General features: G+C 37.6%; 1 protein-coding gene across 1 annotated transcript; it reads left to right on the top strand.

Annotated features, from left to right (window-relative positions):
* The first annotated feature begins 984 nt into the window (after positions 1 to 984).
* LOC145610769 (glutamate receptor 2.7-like) lies at positions 985 to 9,936 on the top strand. Its single transcript, XM_081666065.1, has 6 exons — positions 985 to 1,228; positions 4,565 to 5,425; positions 5,566 to 6,047; positions 6,131 to 6,446; positions 6,831 to 7,231; positions 9,631 to 9,936. Exons 1-6 carry the CDS (start codon positions 985 to 987, stop codon positions 9,934 to 9,936), a joined length of 2,610 nt encoding a protein of 869 aa, XP_081522191.1.
* The last annotated feature ends 11,979 nt before the right edge of the window (positions 9,937 to 21,915 follow it).

Here is a 21,915-nt window from a genome sequence, read left to right as displayed (position 1 = left end):
TTATTTTTGGTAAGTTTTTTTTAGTAAATCAACTCTCTTTTTCTGTTTTATATTTAATGCTTTATCACTCATCCTTACCTAATCTCACTCATAATCCTTGTGCCAAATTACAATGAATATGATTGGTTAAAAATTTTCAATTAGGAGCATGTAATTGGTCCTTTTTTTTGCAAAGGATTGATGACATGTCATGAGTAATAACTAATATATCTTTGTACTTCCCATTGCATTATCTAATTATTGTTATTTGTCATATTCTTCCCTCCTTAATTCCCGTGTAAATTTCCAAAGAGGAATGTAATTTAGGGATGGAGGGAGTACAATTACAATGATTTATTAATACAAGAAAAAAAATGTACGTTTTTTAATGTATTAATAAATGAATGAATAATTCCTTCATACTATTAGTCTATTACTCCCATCCGTTTTTAAATTCTTGCTCCACTTTCTTTTTCCGTCCGTTTTTAAATACTTGCTTCATTTTCCTTATGGAAAACTTTTACAATATTTAGTTCATTTCTCATACTTGGTGGACCCAACATAATACTCTCTCTTCTTATATTCTTCCAATACTTATAATATTTTATTTTCTCAACGACCCCACTACCTCTATATTTTATTACTTTCTTTAATTTCTCTTAAAACTCCACACATAGAGAAATGGGGTAAGTATTTAAAAACGGAGAGAATACTACGTATGTAGTACTAATAAGACAAAAATGTATGTAATATTAAGTGATTCCTCAAAAAATAATGAATTAAATGAATAATTATTCCAGACGAAGGAAAATTCTAAACTCTTACCCATAATTTTCGACGTAAAAGCTAGAATGGGAAAAGTCATAGAAACGGACTATAGACCACTACATACATACGGTCCACAATATCATATATGACTATGTCTATACAAAATTGAATCACAAGGAATGAACAACACAAGATCATATCATATCAACCTCCATGGATTCGAAAATTTCCGTATTCATGAAGCCGAAACTTCAATCCCTCCTATTAGTATTTACACTCTTCTTCTGTATAATATTCTTTGTTGAAGGACTAACCTCCATTGCAGGTGATGATGAAACAACAAAAATTGGTGTAATACTCGACTTGGATTCTCGTATGGGTAAAGAACAGAAAATAGCCATAGAAATCGCGGTTGAAAATGCAAAGATTTCTGTTCATTTCATAGATTACAAACAAAGGCCGCTTCAAACTGCTTTTGAAGGTTGGTTGCTTCCTGATCTATAGCCTTTACTAACCGTGTTTTGACATTCTTGTACTAGAACTTTACTTTGCTTCGTAAACATGAAAATTGCCTTAGCTTATGTGTTGCTTCCTTATCTACAAATTAAACGAAGAGTATGCTTTACATGATAAGGTTCAAAACTTTTAAGTCACCTCCAATAATATTGTTACAAGACTGTTATGCGTTATGTCTTATTCTGATAGTTGTTTTGATAAAATAAAAGATTGTTGACTATTATTAGTCTATATGTTTAGGCTAGAGTTAATTAAAAAATAATTTGAAAGCCAAACTTTTAATTAAGTTCGTTATTCAACAGTTAGGCATTAGGGATAATAACGAACTTTAAGTGAAGTAATAAACATCACGAACTTTGGGAGTTGGATGCGGTAAATGAGATAAATAATTTCCAAGATTCCACCGGAGCCATAATACCTAGAAGGAATTCCTTCTAGTTAGAGCGAAGTAATGAATCAAACCAACTCATATAAACGGGATTTTGCTTCCAATCACCCCCCATTTAGTAATATTGTGAAACTCTTTATTGTTATGATGCTTTAATCTAGTTCCCTTTAACCAAAAATCACCCCCCAATTAGTAATATTGTGAGGTTACTAGTGTAATATCTTATCAGCTACAAGGGTAGTTTTGTACGCGTAGCAAAGTCAATATTTAGGTGCCGATAGGTTCGCACGGGGTGAACGAAATGGAATGATTAAAGGAAATACAAGAGAATGGAATGAAAAACCTTTCCAAGTGGTATGTTGTTTGTTTTTTTTTTAATATAAAAAAAGGAATGGAGCCACCAGTCCACCACCACACAACCACACAAACAACTCATTCCTTCGAATTTCCAGCCATCACCCGGCCAACCCACCACCCAGCCACCACCTTGTCATGCTCGCCCGCACATTCCTCACCATCACCGCCGTTCTCGCAGCCCAAAAACCCCACCCTATCCCTGAAAACCTTCCATTATCCTCAAAAAAACCCTAAAAAGGGTTGGAGATGGTCGATGATGGTTGAGGAAGGGGTGGCATAGGTCGACGAATGTCGGTGGAGCCGTGGAGGTGTGATTGGGTGGCAGTTGGGTGGTGGGGAAAAGGTAAAAGGGTGGTGGCTAGTGTGGTGTGGTGGTGGAGGGGTGGCTAAGGAAAGAGAATGAAAAAGTCTAGGGGGCCGGGTGGGGAATCAAGTTGGTTGGATTTGGGGTAATGGAAAGGTAAAAGGATGAAAATAAGTGCCTAACAAACAACAAAGGGAATTGGGGCAGTTGTTTCCCATTCCCTTTGATGAATAACCCCAACCAAACGGCCCCTTAGTGTTATGAATAACGAACCTTACCTAAGTTGGCACATTAGATAAAGGAAGAATTAAGGATGATTTTTCTGGGTGTCTAGGTCAAGCACACACATATCCATCAACACTCTAATATTACTAGTATAAATTAGAAGTCAAAATATAAAGGCGGATATACGAAGTATATAATTCTATTTAGTTTTGTGAGGGATAAAGAGTAATAATTATGTCATAATTTGTTTAGAAAGTGATAATTATATATTTGCAGTGGTGAGGAGTGAGGACAACAAGCATACAACATACCCTAGAAAATATCTTGTAAAATTTTGGATTGGAAATTGGAAAAGGTAAAGGGAATGAAAATAAGTGACTAACAAATTACTATAAAAGAAATTGGGGCAGCTAATTCTCTCATTCCCTTTGATGAATACCCCCAATCAAACGACCCCTTAGTGTTATGAATAACGAACCTTGGCTAAATTGGCATATGTGAGAAAAGGAAGAATTAAGGATAATTTTCGAGGTATCTAAGTCAAGCACACACATATCTATCACAACTCCAATATTACTAGTATACAATAGAAGCCAAAACATAAAGGATATACGAAATTCTTTTTAGTTTTATGAAGGATAAAGAGTATTGATTATGTCATAATTTGCTTAAAAAGTGATAATTTGTAGTGATGAGGAGTGAGGACAACAAGCATACATCATACTATACCCTGACAATTTGACAAATATCTTGTAAAATTTTGGATTGGAAAATGAAATCATTTTAATATATATATGGATGATATGATTGATAAAAAAATCAGATTAAAAAGATGAATATTACAATTATGGTGTGCTAAAGACATACCCAAAATTAATTTAGAATATTGTCCCACAATTGTGAGAGTTGTTATATATATACATATGGAGTATGCTAAACTAGTCTAACTTTAATTTATCGGTTGGATAAATGAATTCCAGATTAATACTCCGTAATATGTATGTATGAATTTTAGATTAATAAAATATGAGAGTTGTTATACTACCTCCGTCACACATTTGCAACGATTTGACATAAAGTAGAGAGGGAAAATGTCTAATCGTTGCAAATAATATGTAACGGAGGTAGTATATGATTAGATTCTTTTCTAGTTATTATCTTATTAAGTATAAATTTTTATTGGTTATTAATATGTATTGCATGTTTTGTGTCAATTGCATATTTTGTGTCAATTGCATGTTTTTGACCTTTCTCCATCTACTTCATTCTCAAGGGACCGTTATGTCTTACTCTAAGTTTACGACAAATTACATGTGTCCTTCCTATTTATGTTCATGAAAGTGGCCCCTTACATCACCCTATGAATTAAGTAACATCAGTAGATTCTAATTCATTAGTTGACTTGTCAATTTTCTTGTGTCTATAAATTATGGAGAAAAAAGGGTTACCCATATTCGTTATAGTTATAAGCCCTTTGTTCCCGTAATTTCATGTTTCATGATTTTGACACAAAATTTGTTCATCTTATGGAGGAAAAAAAAAAAAAAAAAAAAAAAAAAAAAAAAAAAAAAAATGAAAGAACATGAAAACATGTCCCAAAAAAAAAAAAAAAAAAAAAACGGGGGGGGGGGGGGGGGGAACATGAAAAAAAATATAGAAGGAAGAACTGGTCCAATTGCCCGAGGTGGAGTGCAAATGGAAGATTGAGTTAGCCATTTATAAATGGATGAAAAATGTTTAATTTAACACGAAGTTCAAAGTAATAATAGAAAAGAAAAGATGAAATAAAAAGTAACGAGTTTAAAGATTTTTTTCTTTATCATTTTCTTTTTAAAATTAATTTAAAAACTAAGTGATCCTCAATTCATACCTTATACACTATTTACATTCGTACTGGACATAACCAACCATAATAATAGTCATATAATAACTTTTGTGATTATGCATGACTATCATTATTCCAAATTTGAATCTTGATAAGTTATACAAAGTATGTTCTTATTCACATTAGAGAATAAATCTTGCAGTTGAAGCACTAATCAAGGAGAAGAAATTGGAAGTTATAATAGTAGGCATTGAAGATTGGCAAACTACAACATTAGTAGCAAAAATTGGAACTCTAGCTCAAATACCAATTCTCTCACTTGCTGCAACACCTCCTACCATCTCACCTTTCGCGTCACTCCAATGGCCATTCCTAGTCCAAATGTCTCACAACATGACTCAACAAGTCCAAAACATAGCATCCATCATTCATAGCTACCTTTGGCGTAGGGTCATTGTAGTGTATGAAGACGATGTTACCACGAGTTGTGGTAATTGTGGTACAATCTCTCTTCTCACTACAACCCTCCAAAACATTGGGTCTCAAATTGAACACCATCTTGTTCTTCCACCACTTGGATCAACTATCAGTCCTAGAGATACTCTAAGAGAAAAATTATTGAAGTTCGCCAATGGAAGATATTATTCTAGGGTTTTCATTGTTCTTAGAGTATCACTTCCTTATGTTAGCCTTTTGTTTGAGGAAGCAAAAGGAAATGGACTAATGATGAGTGATTCGGCTTGGATACTATCCGAAGATATTACTAATTTTCTTCCCTCTTTGGACAACCCAACCATGTTAAATATGGAAGGTGCTATAGGAATCATGGCAAAATTTGATAACTCTACGAAGGGTTTTGAAGTATTTGATGCAAAATTTGGGATCAAATTTCTTCAAGCATATGAAAAAGAACGGTATTATGAACCGAGTTTTCAAGCTCTAATTGCCTATGATGCTATTACAACAATTTTCAAGGCTAAGCAAAGGCTTAGTAACAATATTCGTGATCATATTGTTACATCTAAGAGCTTCCTCAAAGATATTTTACAAAGTAAATTTACAGGTAATATTTTACATCTTTTGATATATATTTTTTCCTTGCTGCTTGTTCTTATTATATCAACACTATACATTTACATGTATATAATACCTTATATCTTAGTCTTTGTATATTTTTCTTACATGGTACATGCTTATCGACAGGGTTAAGTGGTAAAGTTATCTTCGACCAAGAGCATAATGATCTAGTAGTAGTAAATGCTAGCACTAGACTAGTTAACATTGCTAGTTCAAATTACCGAGAAGTGTTAGACTTCAGTAGTGATGATATTGAGGATGAGGATACCGCGAAAACACTAGCAAGTGTAATAAAATGGCCAGGGAACTTGACGGGTGCCATTCCAAAGGGATGGGCAATGCCAACAAGCTCAAAACCCATGAGAATTGGAGTTCCAATTGCTCATGATTACAATTATAACTACATCTATTATACAGGGAGTAGAGCTCTTGATGGCGATTTTTGTTTAACAAGACATGTTCCAAATTCAGTCCATAATACAAATTTCAAAGGCTATTGTGTTCATCTTTTCGATGAGGTGCTACAACAATTGGATTATAGACTGCCTTATGTGTTCATTCCATACAATGGCTCATTCGATAATCTTATTGGACTTGTGCATAACAAGGTAACTTATTTTTTTCTCCAATTGGAAAGTATTCTAGTAAAATATAAGTCAATTTTTTTTCATGAAGCATTTTTTTTTGGCAGTGTTTTGATGCTGCAATCGGTGATATAACAATATTAGGAAGGCGAATGGAACTTGTAGATTTCACTCTTCCATTTGAAGAATCAGGATTATCCATTATTCGGCCTGTATCCGAATCTTACAATTCTCACGCTCCATGGATATTTTTGAAGCCCTTCACAACGAAAATGTGGCTAGTAACGTCCTTCGTATTCGTGTACAATATGATTATTATATGGGCTTTGGAGCATGGAAGTAACTCGGAGTTTAGAGGAACATGGAGAAATCAGCTAAGTGCAACCGCTTGGTTTACCGTCAATTCTCTCTACTATGCCCAAAGTAAGTGGATCAAACTCTATTCTTCCGCCTTGTTTGGGTTGCCCAAGCCTGATTATATTCTCAAAATTTTAACAGTAGTTGTACAGTTTGTTTTGAGAAAATACAAGTTGATCTTCATGATAAACAGCAAAATGTTATCTAATGACATTTCTGTAAATAACTCAACAACTTTATTAATTGTACGGTGAGTTCCACAAATGTTGATTTATTTACTAACATGTCATTAGATAAACGATTTATGTTTATCATGATGATTAATTGGGGCTCCCTTGTTTGTTTTGCTCTCTTGTTTCATCTACTTTCCTATTCTCAACAATTCGAGTATTGCAATTTGCATGGCATATATGACTAGTTACTTAGAACAATCATGTGTTGGTATATTAGGGGAGGAAATTTCCTCCAAACTAGCAAGAGTGGTGGTGATAATGTGGTTTTTCATGATAATGATATTAACATCAAGTTATACTGCCAATCTCACTTCCATGATCACCAATGATCGACTCAATCGAACATCAATCGACGTTGAGATGCTTCAAAGAACCAATGCTAAAGTTGGTTATGATAAATCATCATTTGTAAAAACATTTTTGGAAGATCTTCTTAAATTTAATTCTACAAACATAATTCCCATGGAATCAAAGTTTGAGGATATTCACATGGAATTGCAAGCAAGAAACATTTCAGCAGCATGCCTTGAGTACCCTTATGCGCAGCTCTTTGTCACAAAGTATTGCAATAAATACATCATGACTAATCCAATCCACAGATTTGGCGGCTTCGCATTTGTAAGTTTTCGATACAATTAACTTTGTTACATACATGATTTAATTTGATATGTCATTACACATGAGAATTTGTCTTGTCTATATATATAGCAGGTTTATGGTATACATACAACAACGTTTAATCATGTCAAATCTGTTAAAAAGTTAAATTCATTCTTTATTCTTTATGTAGTTTTACCATCCACACCTAATTTGTTGACATTTTATCAAGCAAAGCAATGCTTTGTGTAGTTTGTTAGAGATTCACCTTGTAACATTGAGATCACATGGTTTAATCCTCTAAACTACGATGCTTGGGGTCGAAAATCTCATACCTTTCATGTGTCTAGCCTGTAAATACTTGAGCCTAATAAGTGTTAGAATCCAACTCCTTTTAATGTATTAGTGCCTCTTAGATGCTTTCCTAGTGTTTAGTTTATGTCTTCTTAGCCATAGGTCCTATTATTGTGTTACATTCAGTACAACGTTCACTAGGGATTCTATGCTTGTACTACTATAAGTTCTTTAAATGGCGAATGATTAATGAAATCTTAGAGCCTTCTACCAAATGTTGCCTTGCTTTTATGCTTGTTTATGTTAAGACCTTTATAGATATTGTGTCTTATTTGCATAATAGCTCCCCCTCCAACCCAACTTGATGCGCTAAGGACTCATGGTTCGGACCCGCTTGTGCCCTCCTTGAAGTATGGGCCGTCACAAGCCCCGACCACCTGCACTCCGTCGCCCAAATAGACGCGAGTGCTGCTGAGATTCTAATGACCGCTTGTGTTACTTTGTGCTCACAAGCCTCTCTTCCGCACGAGGCTAGCGTTCTAGCCGCCAAAAGGTTAGAGCGCGCCGCACGTTTCGGGGTCCAAACTCCCGGACCGTGACACTAAGCTAGTAGGATGGAGAGCACCTTCATCAGAGATCTACTATCAATAGGCCCAGGCACTTTAGGGGAGGGGAATCCCTGGCCCTTGCCCTATCTACTTTTATCCCAAAAGTTACCGGCTCGCTTACCCATGTTGGGTTAGCCCCGTGACAGATTTAGACCTAAAGGTTACATTATTGAAACTTTATTTTATAGCTTTGGTATGTTAGATTCTGCAAATTAAATACAATAAAACTCTTTATGTTGATTTACAGATTGAAATATTACGAGGACTAAATTAAAGTAAAAGCATGAATGTAAAACAATTTATAATTACTAGGTTCTAGCTAGGAGCTACGACAGTTTATTCTGAACATTTCAAAATAGTATAAATAAGGAAATTTTGACATTTGCTACCACCTAAAACACCTTGCTTCAGATTTGCTACCTATTTAATTTTTTTTTTTTTACTTTGCTACCACCCTAAACAGATGTTGTTAAAATTCACTACCACTTAACGGAATCCGTTAGGATTTCCGTTAAGTTTATTAAAAATTAAAAAAATAATAATAAAAAAACAAAAACAAAACCAGCCACCCAAAACGCCTTAGCCACCATTCCCCTCCTGCTGCCGGCGCCACCTCCCCATGGTCCTCCACCTCACCGCCGGAAAACTCCCCAGAAACCGCTTTTCCTCCTTCTCCTTCACCCACATTCTCCACTCTTGTTACCCACAAGCTTAATGAATTAGGGTTTGAGATTTGCTCAGATCGATTTGGGTTTTTGACTGGGATTGAGGCGGGTTTTCGAGGGGATGGGGCTGCGAAGGGGGTGGGATCGCGACGCTAGCGCCTTGCGAATATGGGTTTGATTGCTGGGGTTCGAACGGAGCTGGGGTTTGAACAGGGCTGGGGTTGCGAAATTGGGTTCCCCTTTTCTGTGTGCGGTGGCTGGGGTGGTGGTTTAGGGTTAAGGACGGCCGAAAAGGGTATGGGAAGGGGAGGAGGTCGATTTTGGTGGGGGGGAATCAGGGGAGGGGGGCCAATTTCCTGTGGAGGGAAGGGGGAAGGGGGTGGTTTTGGTTCGGGGTGGGGGTCGGAGCTCGAGAACGGGGAAAGGGAAAGGGGGGATTGGCTGCGCATAGGGTGGGGGAAAGGGAGGGGGTGGGTTCGCGCAGCGGCGCCGGCACCGGCAGGGGGAGGGGGGAGGTGAGGGGTGGCTGCAAGGTGGTTGGAGGGGTGGCTAAACGATGGAGTGGTCCCACTAACGGAAATAGTAACAGAATAAGGCACGTGGTAGTGATTTTTAACAAACTCTATTTTAGGTGGTAGTAAAGTAAAAAAAAACAATTTAAACAAGTAGCAAATGTGAAGCGTGATGTTTTTAGTGGTAGCAAATGTGAAAATTTCCTATAAATAATGTACGTACCCCTAAAGTGTAGCAAAGGAAGTATATCGATATGTCTATCCATGGCATATGATTGAGCTCTTCTAGGAACACAAGTAACACATTTTTTATTTCTTACATTTGCTAATTAAAATTGCAGGTTTTTCCCAAGGGCTCTCCAATAACAGATGATGTTTCCAAGGCCATACTAAATCTAACAGAACTTGATCGTCTAAAACATCTTGAGAAAACGTACTTAAATCTATCTATTGATTGCACCAGTACAGCCAATGACTCAGACAACAACAATGATGATCAACAAAGCAGTTTAAGCATAGAAAGCTTTCAAGTTCTCTTCTACGTTTCAGGAGCAGTAACTAGTATTTGTTTGTTAGCATCCTTTATTCCCTTGTCTAAAAAGTTCTTTAAAAGGATGGAAACTCAAGAAGTAGCTCCTAGTAATTAAGTTTATTATGAATTGTAACTCTTAGCTACATTTCTTGCAATAATTAACTTCTTGCAAGTTTTGAAAATTATTTTTTTGTGAATACAAAATATGTTGGAATTCAAATTAAAAGATTGAGATGTATGCTAGCATTGTTTCATAATTAGCGTATGTTGTTTTATTCTTCATTCTCTGAATAACTTCACTGGTTGTTGAGTTGAGTTTGATCCTCTAAGATTTTGATGTTGACAAACTAAGTAATTAAATAACCTAGTTAGTAAATTTAAGTGTAATTGTGTTTGATGAATGCGGAACAAATCAATGAAAAGTAAAACGGGAAAACATAAAGTTCATAAACAATAAGTCAAGGATACATGGTATACATTCAAGAGCTTCTTCACTATAATGGAGAAAGAACGAGTTAACAATACATACAAGGGGTCCTAATACTTAATGGCTCACAAAAGGTGTAATCTAAATGATCACCTAAAAGGTCTATTTAAATTATAAGATGTAATCTAATCGATCACATGAAAGGTCTATTAAAACACACGAAAACCTTAATTTAAATAAAATCATAAATTGTTCCCCAAGTATACACAAATAGTCGTCATAGAAGAAATATAGCTGTAGAAAACATTCCGTAAACCACATACACCGAAACTAGAGTTAGAAAACATGTTTGTTGATCAGGCACAGACGTGCCCCCTTTTGGCACAAATGTTCATGTTCGAGCACTTCATTGATCAACAACATTCAAGCTTCGTTAGGTTTTTGTAACACGGCCTAATTTTCTCGTTTCTTATCAAAAGTGGGCATATCTTCTATCATTGATAAGCTCTTGAAACAGGCTTTCACCTTCAACTTGAATCACATCAAAATCGCTTATAGTTTGAGAGATATCTACATTTTATGTTAGCCGCCCTATTAGATTTCGAGTCATAAAGTAACATTGATTTTTAAGTTGTATGTGTGCAAGGATCATCAATGGAAGGTGTGGTCAAAGTATTAATTTGATGCGAAATTACAAAAATTAAAAATAAATAAAGAATAATAAAATAAATTAATAAATAAATAAAAGCAAGTTATCTATCTATTAACTATTACTAAAACAGAAGATGCTGACATCATCATTGCCCACGTGTCGTTCACTTAATAAAAATTTTCCCGCCTAAATGCAACGATGATGTCATCTTTTTTTTCCTATTTTTTTTTGGTAGAACTATCATATTTAACATTTTAGAAATATAAATATTAGAAACTTCTACATTACAACAAAAATCTATCAATTTATCGTAAAAAATTGACATAATTTTAAATATCACACTAATAAATGACCTCCTACGTTGAACTAAAAATGAGACGACGTTAAACTGATAATATATCATAATTTTGATAAAAATAAAAAATTTAAGAATATACATAATTCTTATTTATATATATTCATGTATAATAATCATTTATTTTTAAAAATGTACAAATTAAAAATAGGTTTTATACAAATCGTGAATCGCACGGGTTCTAACCTAGTATTTATATATACTTCAAAAACGCTTCCTTTACAATCATTTTGTATACATGAGTCACTTCTTACTTAAATGGATGTGGTTGATAACTTGATATGGATCAGTTTCACAATTCGGGTTTAAAATTAAAACTAGCTCAAGATGAGTAGATTGAATTCCTCATAATTCATAAAAACCTACGTGTATATTAATCATGCGCGGTATGTAGTTTACGTGAAAATAGAATTCCTCATAATTCATAAATACCTACGTATATATTAATCATGCACGGTATGTAGTTTACGTGAAAATATGCGTTAGATAAGATACTTTAATCAAAGCACTGAAAACTTAAAACATCACATACTAGGATGCATAATTCAGTTAAACTTGTACATAAAATCAAGCATCCTTGAACCATACAACTCTACGGTGGTCATGCATATTTAAATGTACTCGTACTTTTTAGGTTTCTTTACTAAATTCAAGTAGTAGTATAAAGACAATCCAATTGAATGATACTGTACGTACGTAATAACTACTAGTAAGCATACGTACATTATCCAATCAAGTATGGGAGCCGTTAAAGGGTAATAGAGTACTACTTATTCACTCTTTTGCAAGAAAACATGGAAAAAGTATGTTTCATTTATGTTACTCTTGTATTTTTTTCCTTTCAACACTAAAGCAACTATAATACAACACAAAAGATAGATACATCATTATAAAAGATAAACTTGCGTGTAACCCGAGTTTTTCGCCAGATAATACTTTAAAAATTTTGATTTTTTTATATTAGATGCTTTAATTAAAAGTCTTGTTGATTTTATTTATGGTGAGTAAATTAGAATACAATGACAACAATAGCTTATTTTGGATTTTTTTATTGTAAATTCTAATACTTATATGTATTTAAATATAAACCGTGCAATGCACGGAATGTTTATAAGGGGTACAATAGTAACTTTTGTTTTATAATATGTTTTAATTGGAAAATGAATAGCTTATAAAGGAGAAGGGGTGATAATTGAATGTAATTGTAGAGATATTAAGTTGGGGGAAAATGAATCAAATAACACTCATACATGTATTTTTTTTTTTTTTTTGAAGGGAACATTCATTCATGTATTGAATTAAAGCTAGTTCTTTTTTAAAAACAATAAAGGGTATTAATTAATGAAGGGAGGTGACTTGTGGCATTGGTGAAAATTAAATTTTAATTTACATGTGGCATGATGGGGGTGATGGTTTGTGTATAAGTATAGAAGTATAGATATAGATGTGCATTAATAGAGCATGATTTATTTGTAGCTAAGATGGTAATGCATATCGTTTTCATTCAAAGAGGTTTGGGGTCCAATTAACTTTATATGAAGTTTTAGTTTAAATAATCAATACTATATATTAAGGGCCTGTTCCAAATTACTGAACTAAATTGAAATTAAGCTAAATAGAACAGGCCCTAAAAGGCATTCTTAATCAAGGGTACACGCCACGTGGAAGTTTGGAACCCCACATTTTTGCTATCTAATACAAGTAATAAATAAGAAGCCATACCATCTTTGATATCTAATACTTTTGTTTATTTATTCTTCTTAAATATAGTTAATGTAAGGCATAAGATTTTTATTTTTTTTGTACAAATTATGTTCTTCAACTTTTTCAAATAATAAAAGTATATTTAAGATTATTATAATACAAGAAAACTATAATTCAAAGTAAAGAATATTTAACGTATAGACCTGGGGCATCACCTGGGCTAAACACTAGTTGAATAATGATGTAGCGTGATGCTACATGTGGCACATAGACAGTTTTAAGAACACAATACGTTAATCAATTACTAAGCTTTTACATAACTTTCACTTGGTAACATTATACAAAGTTTAAGTAGCCCATCTTCCTTCTCTCTCTAGAAACCCCTGTTCTTATCTTCCACCGCCCCACCGCTTCCTCACTTATCTCATCCCCTACTCGCCGGCGATCAGCGCCTCTATCTTAGCCATCGCCGACGAGTGCTACTCTTTTCTGCTAGTTTAATTTTTGTTTTCATTTTTGGCGTTTTCAAGCAAAGAACAAAGGAGTTGCAAAGTGGTTTTGTTTTTCGGGTTCATTGGGGATTCAATAAAGTTTGGGTGTGCTATCAAGTATTTAAATATCTTATTTTCCAACGAATTGAAGAGTCAAGGCTATTCTTAATGCCGCCCTTGAAAGGAATTTGGCTGATTATTTCCAGACGGTAAAGGTGAAGTTAAGAATAGGGTTTTCTCCCTTAATTCAAGGTTTGATTTAGGGGAGGCGGTCTTCTTGTGTTGGCCTTGATGACTAGTTGTTGTGTTCAGTTTAGATTCTTCCGATGAGGTAGCTTACTGGTTCTATTTGCTTCTCCGCGACTCACGGGTGGATTTGTGGGTATTAGTTGGTTTTCTTTGCTTTGGTAAGTTGTTTTGTTTTAGTTTAAGTTATGTTTTGCTTTAGTTTTATTGTGTTCTTCTTGCATAGTTTGTTCACTTTGTTGTTTGGGTTTATGTATTTTAATAATACTCCTACTCTTCGTGTTCGTAAGTTGGAGTTTCATAGGATAGTTCTAGTTATGGAAGCATTCGAAGTGTTGTTGTTCTTGGAGTTGGGATGGTCGTGTTTTCCCTTAGGTTTAAGGGATGTAAGTTTAGGCAGTGCTTGGCTTGTTGGCTGTGTGGTCCTTCGGGTTGCCTTTTCGAGATGGAAATATGTTTCCTTGGAAACTAGAAGCCTTCTGGTAAGAGGGAGTTTTAGGATTGAATGCATGGTCCCCCTCGGTAGATTGGGAGGTTTGCTGTGTTATGCTTTCTAGGGGGTAGTGTTATTTGTGTAAGCAAATAGTTTAGCCTACATTTGGCGCCTGCGGGAGGAGGGTGGTTTTGCAGGGAGAGGTTTGTTTGCTTTTCCTATTGCTTTTAGGGTGTGGGATGATTTGGGTATTCATTTAGTTACGATCATCCCATTATTGATGTTAGTGATGACAGAGATAGTCATCATTGTTAATCTAAATCTTGTAGGAGGCTCCCCATCTTTTATGTTTGGGGTGAGTAAAGTCCTCCATTCTCTTGCACTCATTGTTAGTAATAATAATTGTCGAATAAAGTATTCGAAGGAGCAACAAAAATAACAAAATTTACAACATCTGCATTGCCGTGTCACGGAAAAATCTGCCGTGTCACGGTGTACCATAGTGTGTCACGGTAAAATTTGGTGTGTCGCGGTTGCAGTTTGAGTGGCGCAGCGTTAATAATCAAAGAACAGGTCTGCCGTGATGCGGTAGATCCTGCCGTGTCACGGTGGGTCCTGCCGTGTCACGGTGGCTTCTACCGTGGCACGGTGGCTTCTACCGTGTTACGGTGGATTCTGTCGTGGCGCGGTGAATGTTCCTTTGTAATTTTATTGCGTTTTTCTGCCTTGTGTGCCATATTTAGTCGACGAAGAAGGGATTTTTGTTTTTAAAGTGGCCGGGCCCCCTTAAGGGGTTGCCTACGTATCTTTGCAAAGGAATCAGGCCAAACGTAGCTCTATTGGGTCATGAACCCATGCAACTAGGCATAAAACTTCTTGAGTTGATCCAAATTGGTTAAGTTGTGGAACCCGTTACCATCCATGTCTACCAATTGTGCTGCTCCGCCAAACAAAATTGATTTAACAATGTATGGACCTGACCAGTTTGGTCTAAATTTTCCTCTTGGATCTAGCACGTTTTTGCGAAGTGCTTTAAGTACCAAATCACCTTCCTTGATATTCCTAGTCTTGACTTTTTTATTAAAATGTCGTGCCATACGCTGTTGGTAAGTTTGGACGTGATGCAAAGCTGCCAAGCGTTTTTCGTCAAGTAAGACTAGTTCATCATATCTTGCTCTAATCCAGTCGACTTCATCTAATTGGCTTTCCAATGCAATTCGTAGAGAAGGGATTTCGAGCTCTATTGGTTGAACGGCTTCGACTCTATAGACCAAAGAAAAGGGGGTAGCCCCCGTTGATGTACGAACAGAAGTTCGATAACCCCAAAGGGCGAAATGTAGCTTGCTCGGCCAATCCTTATAATTTTTCGTCATCTTTTCGATGATAGTTTTCAAATTTTTGTTAGTCGATTCGACTGCACCATTTGTTTGTGGTCTGTAGGGTGATGATCTGTGATGCTTGATATGATATTTCTTTAATAATTCTGCGCACTCGGCTTGGAAGTGTGTCCCATTGTCACTGATCATTTCGTGAGGTACCCCATAGCGGCATATGATATTTTCTCAATGAATTGAGCCACATGTTTTGCTGTTAACTTAGCATATGAGGCAGCTTCGACCCACTTAGTGAAATAGTCGATTGCTACGAGGATGAATTCATGTCCTCCTTGTCCTGGTGGCGTTATTTTGCCGATGATGTCAATACCCCAAGTAGAGAAAGGCCATGGGGAAGTGTATGTGTGAAGAAGCGAAGGTGGAACGTGCTGCAAATTTGCGTAGACTTGACACTTCATACATTTCTTGACGTATTCGTGACAATCTCTCTCCATAGTAGTCCAATAATATCCTTGTCGTTGAATCTTTTGGACTAACATCTTAGCATTCATATGCATTCCACATATTCCGGCATGAAGGTTCTCCATGGTCTTATGTGCTTCTTTCCTAGCTATGCACAAGAGATTTCTCCCTAACGTAGTCCTTTTGTGGAGTTCTCCCCTGATGAGCACATACTGTGAGGCCAGGAGCCTCAAAGCACGGCGTGCCCTTTTATCAGTGTTAGGAGGATATTCACCCTTGGTCACGTAGTTAAAGATATCCGTATACCATGGTTCTTCATCTTCTTCTTGTGACTCTTGTTCATCATCAAGTGCATGAACATAGGCTGGCTCATATCTTCGCTCTATAGTTAGCGGCATCCTGATTGTGTCCGTTGGAATGCATACCATTGATGCTAATTTTGCCAGTGCGTCAGCAAATTGGTTTTCTTCTCCAGGCAAGTACGTATATTCCACTTCATCTAGTTGCTCCATGAGAGTTTCCAAATGAGCTTGATACGTAGCGAGACTTTCACTTCTCACCTTCCATCTCTTAGAGATCTGGTCAATGATTAGTGATGAATCACCGTAAATTCTGAGCTTCTTAATTCCCAAGGCCACCGCTGTTTCTAATCCCAAAATGCATGCTTCATACTCTACGGCATTGTTGGTGACATCAAAGTCAAGTTTCATGGAAATTAGGATATGCTCTTCACTGGGTGATACGAGCAAGACCCCTACACCACACCCTCTTTGGTTTGAAGCTCCATCAAAATAGAGCGTCCATCTATCGTCTTCAGTCATAAGTAGATCTTCGTTAGGGAAATCATACTCATCTTCTTCTTTCTCAACTTCTTCAAGTGGAAAGTCCGCTAGGAAGTCAGAAACCGCAGAACCCTTGATGGCCTTTTGTGGTACGAATTTCAAATCAAACCGAGCAAGGTTGACTATCCATCTTGACAACCTACCATTGAGTGTTGCTTTTTCGAACAAGTATTTGAGAGGATCCATCTTGGACACGACGTGTACTGTATGAGTAAGCATGTAATGCCTTAATTTCTGTGCAGCCCACACAAGTGCGAGACACAACTTCTCAAGTAATGTGTATCGTGTCTCATATCCTTAAAGCTTCTTGCTCAAATAGTAGATTGCATTCTCCTTGCTTTCAATATCTTATGCTAGCATTGCCCCCATCGTTTCTCTTGTGACCGTAAGGTAGAGTCGAAGAGGAAAGTCAGGCATTGCTGGTGCTAGCACAGGTGGGTTTGACAGGTACTCTTTGATCTTGTCGAAAGCTTTTTGGCAATCGTCATCCCATGTCACCGGAACATTCTTCTTGAGCTTTTTGAATATAGGTTCGCATATCGCTGTGAGTTTGGATATGAACCTACTTATGTATTGCAATATTCCAATGAAGCCTCGAATCTCCTTCTCAGACTTGGGTGGTGGCATGGCCATGATTGCTTTGACTTTCGTGGGATCTATTTCAATCCCTCGAGAACTGATCACATAGCCAAGCAATTTGCCTGATGTAACTCCGAATGCACACTTTGCTGGATTTAATCTCATGTTGTACTTGCGGAGTCTTTCAAAGAACTTGCGAAGTGCAATGATGTGGCCTGGGCGATCTTTTGACTTGACGATCATATCATCAACGTAGACTTCCACTTCTTTGTGCATCATATCATGTAACAATGCTGTGGCTGCTCTTTGGTAGGTGGCACCCGCGTTTTTCAACCCGAATGGCATTACCGTATAGCAATATGTTCCCCACTGTGTGATGAATGTGGTTTTCTCTATGTCTTCCTCGGCCATAAGCACTTGGTTATATCCAGCGTAACCATCCATGAAGGAGAGAAGTGCATGGTTTGCTGTGTTGTCGACCAGAATGTCAATGTGAGGTAGAGGGAACCCATCTTTTGTACTTGCCTTGTTGAGATCCCTGTAATCAACACACATTCTGACTCTTCCATCCTTCTTTGGGACTGGAACCACATTAGCTATCCATTCCGGATACTTGGACACTTTGATGAAACCTGCAGCTAGTTGCTTTCTGATTTCTTCTTTAATCTTGAGAGCCACATCCGGCTTCATGCGACGCAACTTTTGCTTGACGGGTTTCATACCTGGAATGAGTGGTATCGTATGCTGTGCAATATCCCTGTCAATACCTGGCATGTTTGGTAAGACCAAGCAAATACATCAACAAATTCACTAAGTAAGTTAATTAACTCTTTGCGTTCATCTTGACTTAGTGTTAATCCAATTTTTACTTCTTTGGTAGTCGTATCATTGGAAATATTGATTGTTTCTGTATCTTCGATAATTGCCGTTTTATTATCATGTTCTTCCATTGCTTTTATTATTTCTTTGTCATTTTTATCATTAGCAAAGCAATATTGATCAGGGTTAGGGGAATGACACACATCGTAAGCAAAGGTATTCATTTCATTGAAATCATTGGTTATTACATCAAGGAGGGCAAGGTCAGCTACAACCTCGCCAGAATTATTTGGAATAGAAAGGGAAGACTCAGAAAGAGGCTCAACACTAGGGGGAAGTACAGAAAAGGACTCGATAGCAGAAAGGGGGTCGGCCTTAGATCATAAGGGTTCATTAACGGACTCAAACTCGAACTCGGACCCAGACAATTTAGGTTCATCAAACATGGGGCCTTCGCCAGTGGTTACTTCAAGTTTTTCTCCATTCGGCATGGTAACCTTCACCGTCTTGCTCCATTCTTTCGGAACACCATCAGCTGGGGCAATTAACTCCGGGGGGTCAAAATCTTTGCTTGACACGACCGCTTTAATGAGCGCAGAGTCGTCATTGTTGGTGTGCCTAGGTTCATTCTTTTCCAACCCGAAAAGAAGATTAATACTCATATCATCGGAACCTGGGCTGGTTGGTTCTTCAGCTGTTGAGGAGACATCACCTTCATCAATGAAGTCACAATCCATGAACACCTCAAAACCTGGTTCACGTTTCCCCTTGTAGATGAGAGGTTCAGGAAATTCATAGCATGGGAAGTCCTCTCCTTCCTTCACGAATTGACCATTGAGCGTAAGGGGATAAGGATTTATAGCCATCTCCTTGTTCTCTTTTCGAGCTGCGTTCCGAGCAACCATCTTGATCACAGCTTGTTTCATATCTTCCTTTATTGGTATGAATCCCAGGCCAAAGGTGTCCTTCTTTAACGAGCCTGGATGGCCCTAAATTTCAGCTATCTTCTTTTTGATGCCAAGGGTCATCCCAGGGAAATGCCCTTGCTTCTTCATGATCGCATTAATGTTGTCTTTTGAATAAGGGTCAAACTCGAGGTGGCACTTCTCATCTTCCTCGATCAGAAGAACATCTTCTAGAGAAAACCCCCAGAGATCCTCATCTTCCTCATCATGCTCGACATGAACAATGGGGGTATTAATGACTTGAATACGCATGGGAGAGGCATCAATGGTGATTGGAACTCCTCCAACTATAGCTTTAACTTTCTGGTGCAGCGATGATGGGATCGCCTTTAACTCGTGAAGCCAAGGGCGACCTAACAATAGGTTGAAAGAAGCCTTGATGTCCACCACCTGAAACTTGGTGCGACGTTCAATGGGTCCAGTAGTGATATTCAACATGATAGTACCCACGGCTTGACGGCGAGTATTATCATAAGCTCGGATCCCCTGAGTAGAGGAAATTAATTCTTCATCTTTTATGCCCAACTTCTTTGCAGTGCGCAACGGGCATACATTGATTGCTGAGCCATTATCAATTAGGCTCATGGGAACATTCATCTGCCTACACACCACAGTTAGGTGTAGGGCTTTGTTATGTTGATCCCCTTCCGGGGGTAAATCCTTATCAGAAAAGGAGATCAAGTTACTAGGACTTGGCAATTCAGTAGTGAGAAAGCTGACTAGTCCTTGAGGAGTCATGTCACTATCAACTCCTATCTTCACAAGAGCATTCATCACAGCCTTCCGATGCTCATGAGACGTAGCCAACAGCTTCCAAACATTCATTTCTACCTTGGTCTTTTGCAATTGTTTGATCACGTCGTTGCTTACAAGGTCGATGGGATCAACTATTGGTTGTGCTTGCGGTGGAGGTGTAGGTGGAGTGGGTTGCTGTAACCTTCCAGTTCTACTGAGAACCTTGACTTCAGGGTCCCCCCAAACATCTTCTCTATCTTGCAGATTGATAGCGCCAAGAGATGAATAAACTATGTCTTTGAGATAGACGTCTTCATCATCGCTATCCCAAATTCCGTTAACTTCTTCACAGCTTGAAATAAAAACAACTTCTGGTAAAGGTTCATCCACAGGTTGGATGAGTATTGACGGATCAAAGGAGACTTCATCTCCCATGATAGCCAAAGCATCAGAAAGAGGACCTGTTTGAATATTAGGCTTCTTGCCCTATGGAGGGACAGGAAGTTGATTAGCATCAATCAAGTCTTGGATCGCATCCTTCAACTTCCAACACTTCTCAGTAGTATGACCTTTGCCTTGATGAAATTTGCAATGAGCATTGGGGTCATAGCTAGCAGTTCTGTTCTCTGGTCGAGGTTCTGGAAAAGGTCCAATTGGCATAATCAGTCCTTGACTATGGAAGCGATCAAAAGCGGCATCATAAGTCATTCCCAAAGGCGTGTAAACCCTCCTTGGCCTTTGGAATCTCTGAGGGGCAACATTAAGAGCCAGCACATCATTGATATTGACATTGTTGGTAGCATTATTGGGCTTGGAAGACGAATAAGAAGGACTGTCGTTCTTCTTGTTTTTCCAAGTGTTGTTGTTATTATTGTTGTTGCTACCAGCAGTCTTCATCAGTTCATCTTTGATATTGATCCCAATATCGTACACAGCTTCAAAAGTGTTCAGTGGCAGGAATTTCAAGTGTTGCTTATACTTATGAGTCAGATTTGCAATAAATAGGCGAACCATCTCTTTCTCCTTGGAAGGATCCACCAAGAGTGCAGATGTTTCCCTTCATCTTCTTAGATAAGTAGTGAAGCCTTCATTCTCTTTCTGTTTGAGAATGGAGAGTTCACGTTCAGAAGTTTTAGTTTGGATGTTACACTTGTAACGGTTCATGAAACTTTCAGTAACGTCCTCCCAAGTTGCAACGTGTTTGGATTCCAGAGAGTAGAACCATTGTTGACAGGCATGATCCAGGGAAAGAGGGAACACAGTAAGGAAGAGTGTCACATCTAACCCCTTAAGAGCCATGGTTGCAGAAAAGGCTTTCAAATGAAACATAGGGTTATCAGTAGGCTTGAACTTGGGAATGTCAGCAGTGGAAAACTTCTCAGGAAGCCTGTCCCTTATGTTCAGAGAAGCGGCAGGTTGTTCTACATAGGTAAACTCTTCAGAGATCTTACTCATTTGTTCTCTGATCTTGTCTATTGCAGCTACATCGGCATTGCTTTGACTGTTTTGCTCTACCGTGTGAACCCTGGTAGTGAGTGCTTCCATCATAGTAGATAACCTGTCAATGGCATGGTTAATGTTTTCCATATCTTCCTTAGTGGCCATTGGTTGAAAGTAAATGGGAGATGGATTCTGTGGAGATGCTTGTGGTGGTTTTCTTGTACGCCTCTTAGGTATAAGAGGTTGTTGAGGTAGCGACTCAAACTGTAACAGTCTACCCCTGCTTCTTGACCAAGTGCTGTGACATTGAAATAAACGCACATTTAATGACAAGACTTATCCTTGACCCATCCGGAAAATAAGAAGGAGAAGAAGAAAGAAGAAAAAAAAGTTTGAAAGCAAAAAAGCATGTATGGGTGGATACCATCCGACTTACTCCTAAAAAAAACGGAAAAAACGCAAGACTTTCCTAATATACGGTCACAAACAAAATAGTGCATGACTCGAGAAAAAGTGTGAACTCGACACGACTTGTGAGTGATTAAGTGAGGTTATGGACACGTGTTATGACCGTACAGCTATACATGACACCAAGCTGGACACATAAACC

The sequence above is a fragment of the Chenopodium album genome, chromosome 24, assembly GCF_948465745.1.
Source record: "Chenopodium album chromosome 24, dcCheAlbu1.1, whole genome shotgun sequence".
Lineage (NCBI taxonomy): Eukaryota > Viridiplantae > Streptophyta > Magnoliopsida > Caryophyllales > Amaranthaceae > Chenopodium > Chenopodium album.
Note: the sequence above shows the minus strand (reverse complement) of the source record. Positions and strands in the feature narration are given on the sequence as shown.

Bases quoted from the DNA above. Each gene is read 5' to 3' on its own strand.
- LOC145610769 (XM_081666065.1), top strand. From the start codon at position 985: ATGAAGCCGAAACTTCAATCCCTCCTATTAGTATTTACACTCTTCTTC. The intron at 6,048-6,130 runs GTAACTTATTTT...TTTTTTTGGCAG, and splicing joins TTGGACTTGTGCATAACAAG to TGTTTTGATGCTGCAATCGG. The intron at 6,447-6,830 runs GTAAGTGGATCA...TTGGTATATTAG, and splicing joins TTCTCTCTACTATGCCCAAA to GGGAGGAAATTTCCTCCAAA.